Source organism: Pezoporus flaviventris, unplaced genomic scaffold, assembly GCF_033815535.1.
Source record: "Pezoporus flaviventris isolate CSIRO_AGI_PZ_B2104156 unplaced genomic scaffold, CSIRO_AGI_Pfla_v1 ptg000045l, whole genome shotgun sequence".
NCBI classification, from domain to species: domain Eukaryota; kingdom Metazoa; phylum Chordata; class Aves; order Psittaciformes; family Psittacidae; genus Pezoporus; species Pezoporus flaviventris.
Genome location: NW_026892593.1, coordinates 22,059,494 through 22,081,841, shown reverse-complemented (window position 1 = coordinate 22,081,841; position 22,348 = coordinate 22,059,494). Strand labels below are relative to the sequence as shown.

Genomic DNA, 22,348 nt, shown 5'->3' with positions numbered 1-22,348 from the left:
GTCTTCCATGTAAAACACTGGGCAATGTGTGCTGTGAATGCCAGCCCTTCTTTTCTTCAGTGCCAGCCCTTCTTGTCTTCAGTGCCAGCCCTTTTGTCTTCAACACTACAGAATCTCTCAAGGTCCCACATCGTCATCCTCTACCAAGTATGTGGGTCTTCGAAGTCACCACCATGCCCAGTCAGAGGGGTCATGGCAGAGAAGCTTGACGCACTTCTCTGCTTCAACACCGTGAAGGCAGCACTTTCAGAAGTGCTCCCATCTCCCACCAACATGGGAAGCTCTCAGGGCAGAAGTTCTGGTGTTTTGCTGCTGGTGATGACTGAAGATCTGAGTCTGCTGAAAAGGACAGTCTCTACTTGATGCCTCCCACATAAGCCACTGACCCAGACCTGCAAGCTGGACTGCTGACAGCCCAGTGTGTCCTAGCTGTGAAAAAAACCCAAACAAATAAATAAGGAAAGAAACAGCTTCAGAGCAAGCAAAAGAGGAAGCTCTGCAGCTGTGGTAACTCCTCATTCTCCCCAAGTCAACCCACTCTGTTTAGGAAACTCACAAATTCTCCTTACACCAATCTCCAGTTGCCACACCTTGGTTTGTCATCCTTTCTACTGCTTGTAGACTTTCACCCAAATTATTCCAGTCTCTCTAAAGTTGTGAGATAGTTGATATACCAGTTTGGTTTGCAACAGCTACTAAGTCCAGCAGTGAGCTTCACCAGCTTGCGATCAAGGGCATTGCTCAGCTAGAAGGGAGTAATATGCATTTAAAAATAGGAAATACTGTTTCCCAGTTCTCACAGGAGCCAGTTTCCTCCTTTTCTTAAAATTGTAGGCAAATTCTGTGGTTAGAGCAAAACCACTACTCAGAGAGTTTTGAAACTCTTAATATAGTTATATTATAGTTAATGTATTTGAAACTATGATATATTAATGGTAATATATTGGTAGTGGTAGTAAGTAAAAGCTATTACCTTCATTGTAACTGGCTAAGGACCACCTTAGGAAACATCGGTATAGTTTTCTTCACCTTTGTGTAAGTATCATCTTTGGTGGAAAAAAAAAAATCTAAGATTTGGTGTAGAAGAAAAAGAGGCCACTTACCCGCACTCCTCAGGATAGCATTTATCCTGAAGATGAAAAACTCATATTCAAGTCTTCTGAGGTACAATATTCAAAGGAAAGATCTGAACATGAGTGGCTCACAATCTGCAGCAAGTCTCCATACTAATAACCAATAAGCAGTCAATCACATGCTCCCTGGCCCATTCCCGTTGACTATTTACTTAATTAACACCAAACAGAATGGCTTCAAGTAGGCAGAAAACAGAATGCAAAATTGACCTTTTTTTGACTAGCAATTAAAAGCATTTACCTGAGGTGTGGCTTTGCCAGTCAAAATAGGACATTAAACTGGCTCTCCTACGTGTTGATTAAAATTTTCCCAGGGTTCAGTCAGATTCTGCAGCAAACCTAAAACATATGCCAAAGTAAGCTTTCTTTTGCCCCTCAGAATCGGATTCTTGTTTCCTTTCCAGTGTATGGGGCATCATGCCTTTCTCCTTCTCATGAAAAATTCTCAGATCCAGCCCTCATGAACAGTGTAATTCCTTATCCTCCCTTTTCCCTTTTAATCATGCTTACTATGCCTGTTGTTTCATCTTAACCTGGCCTGTATATGGGGTAGAACATCTTCTTAAATCCTGATGCACTCTTGAGCACAAAAGATTATAGTCATAGAATAATAGAATAGTTAGGGTTGGAAAGGATCTTAAGATCATCCAGTTCCAACCCCCCTGCCATGGGCAGGGACACCTCACACTAAACCAACTCACCCAAGGCCTCGTCCAACCTGGTCTTGAACACCGCCAGGGATGGGGCATTCACAACCTCCCTGGGCAACCCATTCCAGTGCCTCACCACCCTAACACAGGAAAGAACAACTTCCTTATATTCAATCTAAACTTTCCCTGTTTAAGTTTTAACCCATTACCCTTTGTCCTGTCACTACAGTCCCTAATGAAGAGTCCCTCCCCAGCATCCCTATAGGCCCCCTTCAGATACTGGAAGGCTGCTATGAGGTCTCCACGCAGCCTTCTCTTCTCCAGGCTGAACAGCCCCAACTTCCTCAGACTGTCTTCATACAGGAGGTGCTCCAGTCCCCTGATCATCCTTGTGGCCCTCCTCTGGACTTGTTCCAACAGTTCCATGTCCTTTTTATGTTGAGGACACCAGAACTGCACACAATACTCCAGGTGAGGTCTCATGAGAGCAGAGTAGAGGGGCAGGATCACCTGCTTCGACCTGCTGGTAACTCTCCTTTTGATGCAGCCCAGGATACGGTTGGCTTTCTGGGCTGCAAGCGCACACTGAAGCTGGCTCATGTTCATTTTCTCATCAACCAACACCCCCAGGTCCTTCTCTGCAGGGCTGCTCTGATTCTCTTCTTTGCCCAACCTGTAGCTGTGATCCTGAACTTGGTCTTTGGACACTACCAGAAGGAATATTTCATCCAAGTCTGGGATCTGAAAGCAGGTTTTCTGAGTAGGGAGTGCACTTTTCATGCTGTCATCTTTACCAGGGTTTGTTCCCTTTTGGTCTGTGAATGTGATTTTAACAGATTTTTTGCATTTTTCTGATTATAATTAATTAGTTCTTTTTGAAAGCTTCACTCCTGCTACCATAACCACTTGCAAAGCAAAACGTTTGAGATGCCTTTAGTTTGTGGATAACATAATGCCAGTTTTTTGAGAGACCAAGAGGATTTATCCCTCAGCCATTTACATCTTTTGGAGTCTCTATGGGCTGTATTAATATTAGTGACAGCAGATTTTATCCACAAACTTTATCATCCCTCTCTGGCCTGTCTGTCAAACTTCTATTTACATGAAAAAACATGATACCTGCATACTGACAGGGCAATGTAAATTTGCATTAATCTTTTATTCCACAAATGTTTTTCCATTAAAAACATTTTCCAAAGTAATAAAAGGACTTCTCCTTAACTTTTATGCAAAGATTATGTAATATGAGATTGATTTTTTTTTTTCCAAGGGAAATTACATTGATTCAGAAGCTGTTAAAGGAGAGGTGCTAAAAGTTGGAAATAAAAGCTGCGAAAACCTCCTCCTGCAATCAGAATCCATTCTGTGTACAGTTCCCAGCGATCTCCTGAAATCCAACAGTGAGCTAAATATAGAGGTGAGGTAGCTACACCACACATGAGATATTAATACCATTTTTATTATCATTCTCAATGTCATTATTGATCCTAGAAACTTTACGTTCAAGCTTAAGCCTGTTTACAGAGTTATCTCTATCCCTGTTTGGGGTGTTTGGGATGGAAATACAAATATTATTGACTACTTTAAAGGAATATTATCATCATTGTTGTTATTACCTGTTTGTATAGAGACGTCCTGGACCCTTAGGTGAAAAGTAGGACCTAAACTAAGCACAGAAATAAAATGGTAGTTACTAATCCAAACACAAGAAGAAACATATGGGGAAGAACGGGAAGCTGTAATGGAGTAGGTTTACTGTGGAGTTCACAAACTCTTTTTTCAGCAAAAACTTCTGCTGCAATCAAGAGGAGCAGACCCTTTCTTAAAGAATTTTTTGTCTACTTTTTCAGTTTCATTGCAATTGTTTTTGTAAGCCACAGACACTTAGGACGAATGTTTGAGTTCCACTGTTGTTCTAAAGGTGGTCTCACTAGAGTTATTCAGAGTGCTACCTCAGATTTAAATGGCAGTTTCAACCTGCTGATTCCTAGAATAAGACACAAATCTTTCAGTATCTTTGTATCTTTTTAAATATGAAATGAAAGGAAAATTACAGCAGAATGGGATTACCTTTAAATTATGAAATATGCTGATCATGGACTCTGATTCACTGAAAACGGTGGAGACTTTGCCAGTCGTGTAAGCATGATTAGGATTAAAGTCTATGTCTTTATGTCATTCATCTCAATAGGATAATATTCCATCCTATTGATGGCTGTGAATGGTATTCCTAAGTGCTACTGCAGTCTAAGGAAACAGCAATAACTGATTTGCTTTATTAGTACAGTTAATAGTGTATCTGTTTCCTGGACCTGTAGATTCCTAGTTTCATAAAATACTTGTGCACATGTTGCATTCTGTACCTGTTCATATTTTTACATATGCAGCCAGGACTGGCACTAAATTAAATCAGTTTTATGATGTGAAATTTCCTTAACCTCTAGAAAAAGATATGTGACATGTATTCTGTATGTAGAAAAGAACACAACATAAAGGGGTTAAATAAGGTTTCTGCTTGTTTACTGGCAAGGAGCCTCAGAAATTGCAGTCTGCCCAGCAAAGAAGAAAATTTGCTCTTTTGACGGGCAAATCCATCATTACAGTACCCAGAGGAACGAATTCCACAGGAGGAAGAGAAAAGATGGCCAGATGCATTCCAACTGACTGAGCTAGCGCCGTGTGACCTGAAACAGTTTTTCCCTGTTAGCTGCTTGGTGTTTGTTTGGTTGTTGGTTTTTGGTGTTTTTTTCTTGTTTCTTTTGTTTTGTTTCTTTAAACTGTCAACAAGCGAGAAGCTGGCAAGGGACAGGCTCACGTGACCTTGGGAACTAAAATGCAGGCACGCTGTCAACAGAGAGTTTGATGTTACAGCGTATTTATGCCAGAAGGACGCATACTAAAGACATTTGGGCTGGTTTTCTAAACATACATCTCAGCTCATATATCCATAGGCCTATACGTTTCCATGCACCACTTGAGTAAAAGTATGAATCTAGCATTTTGAATTAACAAGTAACAGCGGGACACAGTTATCCAGGGTGCGTGCATGTGTGCATGCCGTGTGTGTGGTGTAGCACGTATATGGCTGTGTCGCTACCAGAGCTCTTGAAGACAAGTAATGAATCATCAAAATGTAAATCTGCATTCACATACACCAATATAACAATTTCTCCACTCCCAGTGTCTTATCATAGCACAGCATCACAAATTCAAGATTAAATGCATATGGGACATATAATCTCTTGCTTTAGTACTAATAATCTAGTTCTTGTATTTTGAAATCATTATACTATTATACTATTTTTTCTTTGGTTATTTTTCAGTGGAAGCAAGAAGTTTTGTCAACAGTTATCGGAAAAGTGCTGATCCAGCAAGATCAGAATTTCACAGGACTGATTGCTGGACTAGTTTCAACAGCAGCTTTAATATTTATCTTTTTCGTGATTTTCATCTGGAGAAGGAAGAAGAAACAAATTAAAGGTCCATCATAGTCAATTCCATCAAATAATTCCATTATTATATCTTAGATTTTAAAAACTGACATCAATTAATGCTTTGCTCAACTGCCATACAATGCCCTGTTGTAACCTGTCAGCAGAGGTTTCACAATCAAGTCCAATGTTTAATTGTATTTCAGCCCTTGGCTCTTGCCCGAACTGGGTGAAGGGCCACACACTATGCCTGAAGGAGAAGGATTTGGGAGGAACTCTGAGCTACTAGGAAAACTTAGTAACTTCTCTTCATCAGTCAGCCCTGGGAGAGGGAATGAGTAAATGATTCGTGCAGAATCACGAGTATTTCAGCTTCATCTGGTTGCCTTGTAGTCCTCCAGGCTGTGCCTAAGTTGTGCAAGGCACAGTGTGCTGCGGCATCCTGGGCCCCGGTTCACCCAAATCGGGAACTTGGTCAGAGTGTGCCTCCTCTCTGGCCCCCCATGTCTGGGTTTCCTTCCAGCGGGAACTGCTGCACTACACAAGGGAGGAGGAGCAGGAGAGCTAGAGACCAGGGTTTGTTCTGACGCACTGTCCCAGTCAGATCCTGAAGCAGACACCAGAGGTTTCAAAGCTCTTTTGGAATTTCCAGTCTGGCCAAGAGTGGGGGGTTAACACAAATTACAGCAAATCTTGTGCTGTACAAATAGCTCAATTTCAGGTCCTGCACATATCTGCTTCCGCAATAACCCAACCCTCTTCCCAGCAGAGCAGAACATCTAAACTTAAATAAATACCTAAGTGAATATTGACACACAGTAAACATAAGGGGTTTCTAATATTTCTTACTCCTCTCCCTTCAGATCTGGGAAGTGACCTAGTGCGCTATGATGGCAGAGTGCACACCCCTCACCTGGACAGGCTGGTGAGCGCAAGGAGTGTAAGTCCAACCACAGAAATGGTTTCAAGCGAATCTGTAGACTACAGATCAACTTTTCTAGAAGGTACACCGCTATTCCGAATCCTGTTGTTGGTGTTTTATACATCTTGCTTTTCGTATGTCTTCAGATGGTAGATATTTTGTTCAATGTCTGAATTTCAGTTTCTCATCTGTTTTGTCTGTGTCTGCATTATTCGGGACTTCCATGTGTTCGGGGGTTGCTATTTGAACTGAGCTTCTCAGGTGCTCCCCAAGATTAAGGTACAAAGGGTTTTTCTCTTACTCATGTTGGAGGAATAAATAAGATACCATTAATAAAAACTCACTGTAAGTATGCTTCAAAATTTATTAGGAGCTAGTGGATTTAATGATTTTGTGTTATCATGAGGTCCATCACACCATGCACAAATCCACTCTGAATAAAAGCAATTTTAAGGGTAGCAAAGAGTGGCTGTAGGCTCAGTGTGTCTCAGTGACTTCATACAATCATTAGAAAGCAGTTCTGTCAGTAGGGGACATGGGGCTTTGTAGGCTGATATTCTTCTGTGCATGCCTGTCCTATAAAATGGCACAAAAGTGTCAATTTTAAAAATAAAGCTAAAGGGATGTGAAAACTGCAACAAATTGAGTGGAAGTCCATGTGTGCTGAGATGCCAGTCTCAGAAAGCACACTGTTCATTTTCAGACCTGTGGGCATGAAGGAAGAATAACCGTGTGCTGAACATATTTTTGTGCCGTGTAACACCATTTTGGTATTCTCCATAAGAGCACTCTGCTGCACTGATCATGCCACTTTAGGCTGAACATGTCCTTTAGACATATGGAGACCATGTTCTGTGATTACTGTTATAGAGTTTTCAACTAATAGGAGTGACCATATTGTGATATTTGAGATATCACAGATATTTGTTAGCATTGGTATAGACATAGTCTTGTGCTATTTCAGGTGCTGCTGTATACAATTCACTAGAAATCACTCCAAAGCCTTATTCCACCTTTGTAATCACCAGTTGTGGAGCTGTCTGAAAGCCAGGCCCATTCCCAGCTTCCTTTATGATTCCTTAATTGCTGCTGTCAGCTTACACAGGAAGTTTCTTGATTGAAGTTTCTTCAGCGTGCCACTGGTTAGAAGGGAAAGTGGTGCACGAGACAAAACTATGCAAAGAGACTTGGTGGAAGGTAAATCTGCAGTTGTCCTGGGGCCACTGTGCACTGACAAAGCATAGCAGAGAGCACACCCAAGAAGGAGATGCATTCAGTTAATGTTTCTATAAGAATGTTTACGTTAATTACTGTCAAAGAATAAAATGACAGGAACATTAGAAAATATGCAAATATACATGCAGCAGCTGTAAAAATTATTTCACAACCATGGCTAGGGTATTTTACTGTCATTATTAAATAGGTACTTGCCCTTGGTGACGTAAATGTGGCTTTGTAAATGTAAGAGAGTGTATTTTTGCTTCTAGATAAAGCAGCACCGAGTTTCTCAGCAGCTGGAGTGCTAACAGCCACTATATGAAAATTTCCTACGTTTTATACATAAATATATAAAATGTGTGTACAACTTTTTGTGATAAAATATCTGATAATTTCTGTTATTAAATGTATTCCCCTTTTTTCTTTTTGATTCTGGGCTAAATTCTGCTCATTGACTCCACTGGAATCCTTCCGGAATGAAATTGGTGTAAATTAAACTTAGTTCTTGATTCTATTACACAAAATACTAGAAGAAAATCTTTTAAACAAAAGCAATTTAAAATACCTGAACAACATGCTGTTGATAAAAATAATTTTCTCAAGAAATTCTCCTTGCTTGACTGATACATTTTAATTTCTGCTATTTTGAATCAGCTGGCTCATGTTATTTTCATGAGTAGCACCAACTGTATTATCTTCAGCAGTTACAGGATATGAATCACCTCTAGGCATTTCCCTGGTTGAATATTTACCATTGGATAAATATATCTAGTCACCAGCAGTTTGAAAGCCTTCATGACATGTAAAGTTCCCTACCAAATTAGAACATGACAATAGTAAAAAGTTTCATGTTCACTACTTCCTCCTGCCATATTGCTGTCATTTTTCCATGTTACTCCCAATTACTAGAAATGCTATAACCTACACTTGGCAAGAAGTGACAAGGCTTCCTTCCATCCCCTCAGAAAAGTGGAAGTTTTGCCATTTGCTTTCACAAAAGTAGAGCTGAGACAAGCATAAGGTTCTACTGACACAGTTTTCCTGGAGTTTGGCAGTTCAGCAATGCATATTTTCATTTTCCCTTTGTGACCAAAACTTCCGCAAAGCCAAGCCACTTCCAAACTGATAAACTGGAACTTTCCTTACCAATGCAATAAACCTTTTCATTTTCCAAGGAGAAGTCTGAAAGGATTATAACGGGTTTTGTTCATCTTGCAGATCAGTTTCCAAGCATGTCTCAGAATGGATCGTGCAGACCCGCCCAGTATCCTCACTCTGACCTCTCCCCAATCCTGTCTAGTGGGGACTCAGATTTAGCCAGTCCACTTCTCCAGACTAATGTCCACATTGACATCAGTGCCTTAAATCCTGACCTGGTCAAAGAAGTGCAGCATGTGGTTATTGGTGCTGACAGCCTGATCGTGCACTTCAGCGAAGTAATAGGAAGAGGTAGGTGCTGCAGCTCTGACCTGGCAAACTGCTGTTCTTTTTGCACACCCATTCATTACAAAGCCTTCTGAATAAGGTGTCCACACTGAGATTTTTCAAGCTTTTTACTGCATCCCATACACTGAAGGGGGGGGGGGGGGGGGGGGGGAGGAACCAAGCATCTGTACTGTGAAGTCAGATGAAGGGTTGTGCATTTCATCAGTTGGAGAAGACACCAGAGGGAGGGAGGAGGCTGCCAATTGATGGGGCTCCTTTAAACTCAGACTTGTGGGTTCCCCATCTGCTGCCTCACTCTCAACCCTTTCAGGGCTAAGGAAAAGCTCAGCCAGGACTTCTGATCCCTGAGGCTGCAGTTGCAGGAGTGAGGGTGCTGCAGAATATTGCACAAGCCTAAGCACACACCTAAGCAGCAAGGGATGCTGAGGCAGGGGCACCAGTGTCTTAAACTCAGAGCCTGAGAGCTGCAGGACACAACACAGAAAACTGCAGGCACTGGTGCAGCCACTAAAGGTCCCCATGGGCCAGGTGATATAGGCTTTTCCCTCCACAGGTTTCCCCCAGCTCTGAGGAATTTGCTGTTTGTTTCCTCTCACCAGAGGCTCTCCATTCCCCCTCATTTCTCTCTTGTCCCAGCTGCAGTGATGCATAGCTCCTGATTCACTTCCCCTTAGTTTTGTCCCTGATATAGTGAGTCTTTTATTTTCCTGAGTTTCTCCCATCGTTCCTATCCCTCTCTGTAACCAGGTTCCCTCCTTCTTTCATAGCCCAAGCCAGTATTTCTGTTAGGAACATTTGTTAAACTCTGTGCTATCAAGTACCTATTAGCAAGCCAAATAGAAACTGGATTTTCAGTACTTCTGCAGGTCATGCGTGAGGGATCTCTTGTTAAGTATCAGAATACTGATAAAACATTGGCTATAAATTATATTGCTAACGCCTTTTCTGCAGGAAAATAGCCACAAATTAAACAGTCTGTGTGTTTCCCTTCCATGTATTACACTTCATCATCCCCAAAGTAAGGGTGGGCCTTTTTCTTTTCTTTCTTGTTTTAGAAAAGTCCAAGCAATTTCCCTTTTTTTAAGTGCTGAAAAATATCAGGAATGACACCAATATTATTAACCATTTTTAATTCTCCTCCATAACTAGAAACGGGCTAAACCCAAATATATTTTAGACACACCCAATCCAAGCTGTAGGATTTGTGCCCAGGCTCCAAACAGTCTGTGGTGTGATGAGATTTTAGTTGCTTTTATAAAACAAACTTTTTATTAATTTTATCCCAAGCCAAAATCAAAGCCAGCTGAGCTCTGACCAGCACTTATGACTGGAAACTAGTAGAATTAATCAGATAATCTTGTTCTCTGCAGAACTCACACTTGACTAAAACCTATTTTGCTTTCTAACTGCAAATATTAATATTTTTAAAATATGTTAAATATTTTTAAAGTATCCTGTAAATAGTACATCTCTGAAGGAAAGCCACCATTATTTGATTTGGGTAAATTAATGCACATGCCTGGATGTCAAAGTTCTCTGTTTCCCAGAGAGGTCCACCTGACTTCTCATAGCAGGTATCCCCATAGCAGGTGTCTTTAGACTGCCCCATTTGCTTGGCAGGAAAGCACAGGATCAGGAAGGATTTCTGTGTCCCTGGCAGTTTATTTCACTGCTTAGACTGTGAGAAAGAAGACAGTTTTTTTTAGGTCATAAAGTTTTTTTAGCTCATCATTTTTTAGTGACATTTTACAGTCAGAACTACACCATAGCAGAGACCAAAGACTGCTGCCTAGTGATGTGGTCAGACTGTGATCAGGAGAGCAACTCCCAACCTGTTCATGGCCAGCACACCATGTTTAGCACTCAGCGTGTTCCATGGAACAGTAAGGCCTGAGAGACTGTAAGCCCACAGTGACCGTTTTTATGCAGCTTTCTACTGATGATGCATCAAGGCTGTACAGTCCAGTGCACCACATAGCATGGGCTTACAGACCACCGGGAACCACCAATCCAGTGGTCAGGTCAGCTCCTAACTGCTTGCTTCTGCCTTCCAGTGCCCTCCTTTGACATGTATCTTACAGGAGAGTACGGTGGGAATGGGCTGGCATGGTTTTTGTACGCATAGTCCTTACAAGAACATGAAGCAATTGTGGTGCCAGCCTTGTCAGTATTTATACTCTGTGTCTAGGTTAAGAAATGCCAATTATGCTGCAAATAGAGTTTTCATTTTATGTAATGATGGTTTTATGTAATGGTAGTTTTATGTGTTAGTTATGAAGTGTACATTACAAGTGTTGGGAAATGGACAGAAACAGTCTGATCACCTTCTTAAAGCATAATTGCTACCCAGTGGAAAATACCAGAAAGCTAATTTTACTTATTAAATCTTGCTCATTTTTTACACAGGACATTTTGGGTGTGTGTACCATGGGACATTGCTGGATAACGATGGCAGAAAAATTCATTGTGCTGTGAAGTCATTGAACAGTGAGTTGCATGTTTAATAGTGAGACATTATCATAATTCCAAAGGTAACCAGAGTGAACTAATTATTACAGTGAACTGTACTTTCACAAATAAAGATTATTAGTTGCAGCTGCATCAGATTTATCTCCGAAGCAATTTCAGTATCCTCAGCTTACCACAAGGCATTGATATATATTTGTACATCAAACAAAATGCCCATATATTTCCTCTACAAAGAAAAGGACACAGGAAAATGAGGGAAAGGCAGTGTCATTTTTTATTCTACTGACTACTGAAGATATGGTTTTGGAAGTTAAATTGCTAAAGAGTGGGCGAAGCTGCTGGAAAACCAGGAAAATACTATAACAACGTTTATTAAAGGCTTTGCTCAAGTGTTGTTATTCAATTCTAAATAATTCATAATAAGAAAAGGAGAAATGGAATTAAAATCTCCAACAAACTGTATTTGGTCACTGTAAGAAAACCAATGTACATAACCTCACTGTAATGCGGGCAGTGGGGAGCATGTTTTTAGCTTCTCATTATCACTTTGTTGTGCAATGACATGCTGTACAGAAATGAAATGTAGTTTGTTTGGGTTTCTTTTAATTAACTCATTTTATTACTGGATTTCTCAGGGATAACAGACCTGGAAGAAGTAGCTCAGTTTCTGAAAGAAGGAATAATAATGAAAGATTTCACTCATCCCAACGTTCTCTCTCTTCTGGGCATCTGTTTGCCCAATGAAGGATCCCCCTTGGTTGTTCTTCCATACATGAAACATGGAGATCTTCGAAACTTTATTAGGAATGAGACTCATGTAAGTACGTGGTGAGGTCTACCAAATGGTAATGCGAGCCTAGCCATGCCCTGCTCCAGCACCACAGGTTATAAGCTCTGATAATTACATTACGTCCATAACTTGCTGCTGTTACTACACCTTAACCTTTGGCACTTGCTTAGGTTGGCACCAAGCCTGACCACGGCGCTGCCACTCCTTCCCTTCCCCCTCAAATTCCTCTCTAGAATGTTTCCCAGAAATTATCAGCAATAACTATTTCTCATTTCCCATCCATAAGCCCCTTAATAAACAAATGTGTTTATGAAATCTAAGTCAAGGGGCCCAACCATCTGCTGGTTTAAACTGGAGTATCTCTGTTGACTTCAGCACAGCTGTGCCAGTCGTCACCATCTGCTCTTCCAGCTCCTAGGTGAGGGATCTCCATGTCCAGCTAGTGCCACAGTCCTGCTCTTATCAATATTTTTTCTTTTTATCTTAAAACCAACAATTGTTGCACAAATACTGTATTGTCAGAGGTTTTCCCTGCTTCCACTGAAGGACTGCAGATTTCCCAAACGTGCCTCAATGCTTTCTCTCAAGTATGAGACCACAGGTCGTGCCTCAGATAGTGTAAGCCCACTTTATGCTGTAATATTTCACTCGTTTCACAGTGCTAGGACAATAGAAAGCATTCTACAAGCACCAGGTCCCTTTTCAGCCAATAGTGCCATGATCCTTTCTGAAATACATATAATAATGACCACAGTTGAACCAGATTGTTACAGAGAAGAAAATTATATGGAGCAATGCAACAACACAAAAGTCTGTGGGACCTTACTATTACAAAACAATTCATGCTGCTGGATACAAGAATTAGAGGTTTTTGTTTATACTTCTTTTGATACTTAACATTTTTAGTAAGGTCTCTTACAGACCAGCAGAAAGAGTTACCAATCTTAGTGGAAAATCTTCCTCTGGTAGCTGCTAAGGTCTCATTTACCTTTTCCATGGTGTTATGCTGATGACAGCTTGCACTTATTTTCCACCAAATAGGACTCTGTCCTTATTTGGTCATTTCAGGTTGATGAGTGCCATGTTCATAGTTAGCACCTTCTACTGAGTCACACGCTATTACTACAAGTTCACAAATGTGAGTTTTGTGTATCAGCTGTGATGCTGAGGTTTCAGCATACTGTTCCACTTCCTAGCTCAGGTCATGCTGCTTATGCTACAAACTCCATGCTTCGGGAGCCTGTCAGGCTCTTTGGTTTCTTAAATTTGTTTCCTCACTGGAGGTGAAGAATTTGACCTAAATTTACACCAATTTCCTACAAGCGCCAACCTGTCTTGATCATTCTGGTGGCAAGATAGGTGTGTCAAAACCTGAGAGTCACAGCAAAAAAACAGTCTGCTCCTTGGGTTTCTGCATTCGTTATATCACAAATGTTTGTGTTTTACAGAACCCAACAGTAAAAGATTTAATTGGATTTGGCCTTCAGGTCGCAAAAGGGATGAAATACCTTGCAAGCAAGAAGTTTGTCCATAGAGACTTGGCAGCAAGAAACTGTATGTAAGTATAAACATCCAATTCCAGCCACATTATCACACTCTTCTGTGTAAGACAGTGAGATGAGATAAATGAAAGTTTTCAGGATTCTGCTTTTTTAGTCAAAACAGGGTGTTTTTTTCATTTTTCCGTAATTATACTGATGTTTGTCTTGCATACTGATGAGCTACTCAGCTTGCTCAGGGCTGGCTTCTTACACATAAGCTTTTTTCGAGTGTGGGAAATAAGAAAAGCTGAGGTGAAAGTGTAGCCTCTCAAAATCATTGGTGAGAGAGTTTAAAAGGCATCTCCTAAGGGAAGTTAAACTGTGGTTGTCTCAACTTGCTGTGCTTCCACCCAGCCTCTTCAGAAGCAGCATGTCTCTGCTGCCACACCTAGAAGGAGGGAGAGGAACACAGGAACTTTGTGAGAAAACCAGGAACACAAAGAAAACACCAGTGAGACCTCTTGACAACAGTCTTTCATTACATAAGTATGGGCCTCCTTCAGCTCAACTACACACACAAATTAACATTAAAAAATCAGAGCATGCAAAGAATCTTACTAGTGTCTGGGTAGCCAGACAGTTCAGTTCACACACAGACTAACTGATACAGGAGGCGCTGATACTATTATGCTAATTCATACCTATGCTGTGAATTAATGAGGTACAGGATTAAACATTAGTTTATTTTTAGCCCATCATAATCTGGAACTATCTGCAGAAAGGTTATTTACCTGTGACATCAGATTTCTTACTCTTTTTTCAAAGGGTGCACACTCGTGCAGCTGAACAGCCTCTGAAAAAGAATGTTTCCTTACAGCTGCTGTTTTTTTAAGGGAGGAAAAAAGCCACAAGGAACATGATTTTCAGGTTTCCTAAGAAGAAAAGAATTGGGTTACTGGATAATAAAGTCCTGGTTCATCTGATCAAAGTCCAAAGAGTGGCAACAGGACATTCCCTCTAGCCTACTGTCTCTTCCTTGGGTGAGGAGGGAACAGCTGTCAGGATGTTTCACATGGCCAACTGAACCGCTGCTTTTGTACTTGTGAATGGCTCAGCACTTCAGAGCCTGGAGAGCTGCTGCCATGGGAGCAGAAGGTGCGGGGCTGAAGACCCATATTCCCCAGTGGCCACAGTAGTGATATCCATCAGAAAGGAAGCCAGGATGCAGATGCAATCCCTGTGGACTCATAACTCTATTCCAGTATCTTGGAAGAGGTGCAGGAAGCTGCTGTGGCATTTACTGTCCCCTGTTGACCCATCAAAGTTCCCTTCTACTCCCTTCATTGGTACTGGTTTGGTTATTATGTCAGTAAATACAGGAGATGGTTGCGTGCCATTCAGAGGGACTTCAGCAGATCAGAGAGTTGTCCAGGCAGAAACCTCATAAGTTCAAGAAATGCCATGTAGAGGCTGAGAGAGACGGGATTGTTTAGCCTGAAGAAGACTCAGGGTGATCTTACCCATGTGTATAAATACATGCTTTAAGCAAGGGAGATGGTGGTGAACTAGATGATCTTCAGAGGTCCCTTCCAACATCACCCTGTGAATGTGTGATTCTGTATAAAAGCCCCAGTGCGGGTGTATGCTGTGGCTAGATCTTCAACTATAATGAAGGATAGGCCTAAGCATGCCAAGACCCATGCTATGACTGTTTTCTGACAATGATAACACTTACGAGGACAGACACAAAGCTTAGGAGGAGCAGAGCTACAGAGATCTTCTGGTATGGCTGAGCTGTAACCCCAGCAGAACTTTCCTTATGCACCATTCTTTCCCAGTACAGGCACCAAACACATCCTTAGTTACACAGCTACATTATCATATATGGGGAGTCATGGAGGTAACGATGGGTCCTTCCTTATCAAAACTGGGAGTAAATAGGATGGGTGGTGCCTTGTCTTGGAGATAAGGATAAGAGGTTTCTAAGGATACAGAAGATAAAAACAGCAGAGGAAGAAATGATGTAGACTCAATCAGGATGTATAGGCTATTAGCAAAAAAAAATTTTATACAAAGTAATTGTTTTAAAAGAACTGTAATTCAAATTATATTATCAAAGCAATATCCGTAATTTCCTGAGTTCATTCACTGTGTTAAATGGGTGTCAAATATACTTCACTGCACTTTTTGTTTCACTGTTACATTAGTTAATAGCTCCAAAGTCACTGTCTCAAAAATGCAAGTCATTATAATCCACCACCACTGTAAATCTTGCCTGCTCAGTTGCAGATAATACTTTTTGTCATTTCTCTAGGTTGGATGAAAAATTCACTGTCAAGGTTGCTGATTTTGGTCTTGCTCGAGATGTCTATGATAAAGAATACTACAGTGTGCACAATAAAACAGGTGCTAAACTGCCAGTGAAATGGATGGCTTTAGAAAGTTTACAAACTCAGAAGTTCACAACAAAGTCAGATGTGGTAAAGTACAAACATATTTGTATCACCTATTAATTTCTCTTACATGGCCTGAGGCATCTCTCTAGTATTTAATGAATGGACTAACTCCAAACCAAAATGTATATATGAATATAACTTTAGTTCACATAAGAATAAGAAACTTTTTCCACATCCCAAAAGGGTATTTGCACCAATCACAAAGCAACAAGTTGTTGACCTGATTATCTGTTATGGCTCAGGAAAGAATCAAGAGTTTAATTCCACTCCAGGGGAAATTAAGGACATGCCAAGAAGCTAAGTTGGAGCTGAACCCTGCTATAGGAGGGGCTCTGGAAAGCTTGACAGAACAGGTTAACTTTGAGATTCGTGAAATTTAATAGTTCTCAAAAAGACTTTATTTACTTTATAAATGCTTACTTACTGCCTACAGCAATCTCAAGTATTACCTGGCCATTTATGAAGAAAAAATTATAAGATGAAGTCATTAGTTGGCTGGATCACTCTGTATTTCAGCTCTCCTTTCAATCCAGATCCAAATTAGCCTGTGATGCATAGAATTTTCACCACGTATATTCTCTTCAGTATGTATTTACACAGGGTTAGTCAGATCATCAGCTCATGTAAATTGGCAGAGCTCCATTAACCTCAAATGAGGTCTGCCAATTTATACCAGCTAAGTAGCTGGCCTATAGGCTTTTATTTTCTTTCATTTACTTAGCTGAGTTTCTCTGGCTCTACTTTAAGTGGCTCCTCAAGTCTCCACAGCATTTATTAGGCCACTTAAAAGAAAGCTGAATGCAGTGAAATAACTTTTCAAAGGGAAAATCCATGCATTTGAATGTTTAAATCTGTCAAACCATCTTCTAAAAGTGGAATGTAAAGCCCTCCAACCCTACAACTTACTATTTATTTCTTTGTTTTCTTAGTGGTCCTTTGGTGTGTTGTTATGGGAACTTATGACAAGAGGGGCACCACCTTATCCTGATGTAAATTCTTTTGATATAACTGTTTACTTACTACAAGGAAGAAGGCTGCTGCAACCTGAATACTGCCCCGACCCACTGTAAGTAAACAGTCTGCAAAGCTGATTCTGATGTTGCAGTAAGCGAGACTGGGGGAGGAAAAAGGGTTTTCTTCGTTTTACATGATTACATACTTAAACATTTCTTTTATTTGAATGGCAGGTATGAAGTCATGCTGAAGTGCTGGCATCCCAAACCTGAGATGCGTCCAGCATTTTCTGAACTTGTTTCAAAAATATCAACAATCTTCTCCACTTTTATTGGGGAACACTATGTTCATGTCAATGCTACTTATGTCAACGTGAAGTGCGTTGCGCCCTACCCTTCTCTTCTATCATCACAAGACAACACAGATATGGATGTTGACACATGACGGGTAGGTCTGAAATAGAGGAAAATCCCTTCTTAGTTATACGAACAAAAAGCAAAACATTTTGTCCACTTGTTTTTACTGCCCGGTCTTTGTGAGAACACTGTTGCACATGTTTATGTTGTTGCCCAAGTTGCACTAGTACAAGAACGTGATATCAGATTGTTTAAGGCTATGGGATTCTGTAAACCATCACGGTAGTTTCCAAGTATTTGGACAACTTCATCAATTTACCAAATGGAAGCATTGTGTGCTACTATCCAGAGTTAGTTCCCACTGGCTCTCATTAATGTGTGCTCAGACCCAAGAACAAAGATTATCATTAATGCCATGAAGGAGAAAGTAGAATACCAATCAGTGCGGGTGGAAGGACTGTTACTGTGCATGTACTTTAGGATAAAGAGCAGTGCAGAAATGGTTTTCACACAAAAGGCTAAGACAAACAATGAGAGTTGCAAGAGTTTAAAATGTATTTTCCTCCCGCACAGTCCAAATTTTGGATTTTTGCACTACATCAACAAGGTTTCTTAGAACACAGGCAACCAGGAGAGCCAATCTCATGGTTAATGTCCAACAGAAATCAGTATCAGAAAATGGTGTGCAGTAAAATAAGTATGCCAGCCTTGCCAGACCTCTGCAGTAGTTAGACGGTACATAAAATGAAGGGAAAATCATCTAGCTTAAAGCATTCCAGTGTCAACTTCATTCCAGCATTCAGCCACTGTTTTGAATCAAACAGCCTATATTGACAGATCTCTCACTGAAAAATGCAAAGCCTCCATTCCTTGCAATACAGAATTATCTACTCTCTGAGAATAAAAACTTGAAGCCATCCATATTCAGTGCCAGGCTAATCCCTGGGATGCAGTAATACAGGCTGCATTACTCCAGCGAGGAAGAGGAGACGGGCAGGCTGGCGACCTTACGGAGCTGCTGTTGGGTGAGTCAGATGGCAGCAGCTGAAGCTCTGCCACCTACCCTTGGGTGGAGCTGCTGCCAGCGGTGAGTAAAGAGTGGAGGCGTTGCAGCCAGCCCTGACTTCAGAAAACACTGCCGTAGCAGGAATGCTGATAACTTCTTTGTGCCAGCCCAAACGAGCTGAGAATACAGACCAAAAGAAGAAACAGAGCCCCCCCAGCCTCTCCTTGGATCACACAACCCAGTGAATTAGGATACCTGCGTTCATTTCTAAATTATGACCAGAGAAAGAACTTTGATAAGAGATAGTAAATAAAACTTTCATCCATTAGGAAAGAGTACTATAGCTCTAGGGCAAGCATCACATGTCATTTCTGTTCCTGTGGAATTCTGTGCATACTACTGTATAGCTTGTTGAGTATAGGATAGAACTGGGTTTGTTGGTGTAAACACATAAAGTATTCTATTTTTATATTTAAAAAAAAAAAGTTTATTTTTAATGACATTTACAAAGTTTGGTTAGGCCACAAAATACTGCACTGTGAACATTTCAGAAAATGTATGTCAACATACATGATTCATAAATTGTAGCAACCTTAAGAAAAGATTACTGTGTAAATATTGAAAAGGAAAAGAACTGACTGCAAACACACTCCACCCTAAGTATAATGTCTCTGTTGCTGTGAGCCAACCATGTTAAGCTCTTCAGAGAGAGGCAGTGCAGATACAGAAGTGATATAAGGGAGATACATTGCTAGTGGGAGACAGTGTTACAACTGAAGGATTTATAATGAGGGCAGAGTGTGTAAGCAAACTATGAGCAGATAATATTGTATTGTGTTTCATCACGACTTTCGTTTCAGAAACGAACTTTCGTATCTGCTGAGAGCAATACTAATTGTAGGTTGCTCAAGGAGAAAAGGCTTTGCTGCAGGCAAAAAAAAATCATCTCTATGGTTGTTAAAACAGCTAAGGAAGTTTATGACACATAGATTTGGGGAAAATACTCCAAACTTGTACATACATGCTTGAGGAACGATGCAATGTGAAATAGGGGACATTTTTACTATTTATAAAGTTAATGTTGTGTCTGGGACACCTGTAAGAATATGTGATTCTGGTAAAGATTTGATGTTAGTAAGTTCATATATCTGCAAAGAGCTGAATGGTACTTACGTTTATAGTTGTTGTTATGACCTAATAAATATGTTATTAAAATTGGAATACTTTACGCTTCGAGTGCTGTAATTACTGCCCACATTTGTCTGCTAAGCTGATAAAAGTCCATATGCTTTTTCTGACTGACATGGGAAGAATGACCTGTAGAACTGTGTATGAGAGAGGAAACAACTCAGAAACATAATCTAAAGAGCATACCAATAAATCCAACACGTGCTTCGTCAACCTCCTATCCATTAACAGATAAGAGGAGGGTGCAGAATATTTGTTGTGAACAACTATGGCATAGTCTGAATAGAAAGTCTCTTGCTTAACCATGGGCTGCACCCATGCAAAGCCTTAAAATTCTTCATCTTCAAAACTCATCCTGGAGTTGAGGGATGACATCTGGAGCTCAAAATTAAGACATTGTAAAGAGTACCTGCATGGCCCACCAAGGATGTTAGCACTTGCTAGCACTTGCTAACTAAATTGTTAGCATCTGAGTCCATAACCAGTAATCACCCACAGGAAAGTTCAAGCACCTGAACCAAATACCCCTCATAGTCATCTGTAACGTGTTTAATCTCTGCAAGATGCTTTGTTCCTGTGACACCTGAAGAGAGAAGGCATGGTAGCCCCCAGGGGTCTTGTTTCTTCCAAGGAACAGGAACCAGCCCTGCTCTTCTGCCACACATTTCCTCCGAGCTGCATTAGATGCCTCCCACCAAATCCACAAGTTCACTTCCCTGAAGTGTATTTTGAGTGGATACCCCACAAACACTACAACACACTCTCTCATATGCCACCCTTAAACAGACGATGCTACAAGCACATCCCTCCAGCAGCTTACCTCAGGGGTACATTTTATAATTGACTCACTCAGAAATATTTTAACACAGTCTCAGCTGATTAAAACCAGCATTTATATGACCTTGTAATTTAAAATACCAAGCAAACCAATATCAAACCACATTTTCTCCAGACACATTTGCTTCTTAAAATGTATATGCTAAGTTTCAACTCAGTGTACTTCAGGGGAAAAAGGCATTGAAAATAGCAGCTAAGGGTGCAAACATTCTTTTGTTGTATCACAAGCCCAAGCCAGCTAAAAAGTTTGAGGTTTTTATTCTAATTACTTACATCCAATTTATTTTCTGATTACATTTTTAGGATTTTGCTGAAAGTCAGTAAAAAAGCTCAAAAGGTTTTATCACAGTTCTCTGTTAATACCAGGTCTTCAGTCTAAACCAGCAAATGATGGTCTGAACTGAAATACCAGATTTGTAACACATTCCTTTGATTACTCCTCATGATTTCCAAGGGATGCTATATATTGCATTTTTGAAAGGGTCAACAGAATCACAAGCTTCCCATGCCCAGTTTTTCATCCTAGAAGCTTTGTTTATACCAGGTACACGTTGCAGCAGATCTTCAGCTGACTTCCATTGGCAGCCTTCTCCCCACATGAATATTAACAGAGAACATAGCCCGTGCTCAAAATGTTGCATAATAGATACCCTACACAAAAGCCAAGAGGTTAAAAAAATAGGGCAGGATATTCTCACCCCACAGAAATTTTCCTGTCGATTAGACACAAACTTTTTAGTGCATCATTATCCATTTTCAAGAATTTGCATATACTAAGGAAGATTTTTAATACCCCCAACAATATTAAATTTTTCTAAAATCAAGGGAAATGGTACACGCTACCATTGGGTTGCTAAGGCTTTGTATATTGTAATTTTCTGTCTCTGGTTTCAAATTCAATTACGAAGAATGGACCTACATGCACTACGTGAATAGATGAAGAGGAAAGGTACTTGCAATTCTTGTTACGGTGGCAGAAGCAGTACAAGTGAGCAACTGCAAAAGGGCATCAAAACAATTTTAAACCTAAATATAAAACTCTCCCTTCAGAAATTTCATTTCTGCAATCCAGCCATAGCAATGTATCACAGGAGGTCATAGCAGACAAATGAAATACAAATGCTAATGGATTTTTACTTGCTAAACAAAATATCCACTGAGAAATTCCAATTTCCATTATTTTTAACAAACAGGTCATGAACTGAGTATTCCGAGCATCGAAGAAAGACACAGGAAATCTAAGGATTTTGCCAGACCAATTACTAAAAACATTTACAAGAAATTGTGATCTCACAGGCAGCAGGGAGGATTCAGAGCAACTGACTACACCAGCCCAGAGGAGATCAGTCTCTCACCCTGGAACTGGAACTGACATTAAACCTGAATTTGCCTGTTGAAATCCCAATCCACCTGCTAACGCTCTAGGTGTAATCATTTCCAGTGAGGATGCCAAAAGACTTTTTCTGATTACAGTCAAGCACTTGTGGCCACTCCACGACCTCCTGGGGGACAGAGAGAAAAGGTTTCTGGTTTGCAGGGAACACTGCTTCCCTGGCTGGTGTTTTATTAACTTTGGTGCTTTCCTTCCCAGAGCTGGCAGCCTCCTCACAATATACCCTGCCCAGGGAAGGACCCTCAGCTGAGGGTAAATCCCTGCCAGAGTCAGTCCTTGGAGAACCTCCTGGCTAAAAAGCAATCAGGTGCAGTCCAGCTGAATCACGCTTAACCAGGAGACTGACATGCGGACCCTGCTGGACTTTGGTTTTTCAGTTGTTAGTCTATTGGGGGTTACAGGGAAGAGGAGATTTCTCACTGCTGTCACCTCACCTCTTCCTTCCCAGCTCTGGAGTTGACACAGAAAAGCCTCTAGCAGCACACTGACTGTCTGGTCTGCATCCTTATGAGGCTCCTGAGGTCAAAGGAGCATAGCTGTGGTTAGGGATTCAAGTGAATATAGCCAGAAACTGTAAATCAGGCTTGATAAGATTCTGTTTGCACAATCCAAGGTAAG

General features: G+C 40.7%; 1 protein-coding gene across 7 annotated transcripts in view; it reads left to right on the top strand.

The window, feature by feature from the left end:
• MET (MET proto-oncogene, receptor tyrosine kinase) overlaps positions 1-22,067 on the top strand; it is a 93,017-nt gene extending 70,950 nt beyond the window's left edge. For 4 of the 7 annotated variants that reach the window (XM_061467668.1, XM_061467666.1, XM_061467667.1 and 1 more), the window contains exons 14-23: positions 3,054-3,200; positions 5,107-5,263; positions 6,078-6,218; positions 8,573-8,803; positions 11,207-11,287; positions 11,905-12,086; positions 13,508-13,617; positions 15,855-16,020; positions 16,926-17,062; positions 17,184-19,528. In XM_061467668.1, the coding sequence (XP_061323652.1) occupies positions 3,054-3,200; positions 5,107-5,263; positions 6,078-6,218; positions 8,573-8,803; positions 11,207-11,287; positions 11,905-12,086; positions 13,508-13,617; positions 15,855-16,020; positions 16,926-17,062; positions 17,184-17,394 (1,563 nt within the window). In that variant the 3' untranslated portion in view covers positions 17,395-19,528. Of the gene's footprint in view, positions 1-3,053; positions 3,201-5,106; positions 5,264-6,077; positions 6,219-8,572; positions 8,804-11,206; positions 11,332-11,904; positions 12,087-13,507; positions 13,618-15,854; positions 16,021-16,925; positions 17,063-17,183; positions 19,529-21,530 lie in introns of those variants that run through there. The other 3 variants (XM_061467669.1, XM_061467670.1, XM_061467672.1) reach the window with 3 other exon arrangements.
• Positions 22,068-22,348: the final 281 nt, after the last annotated feature.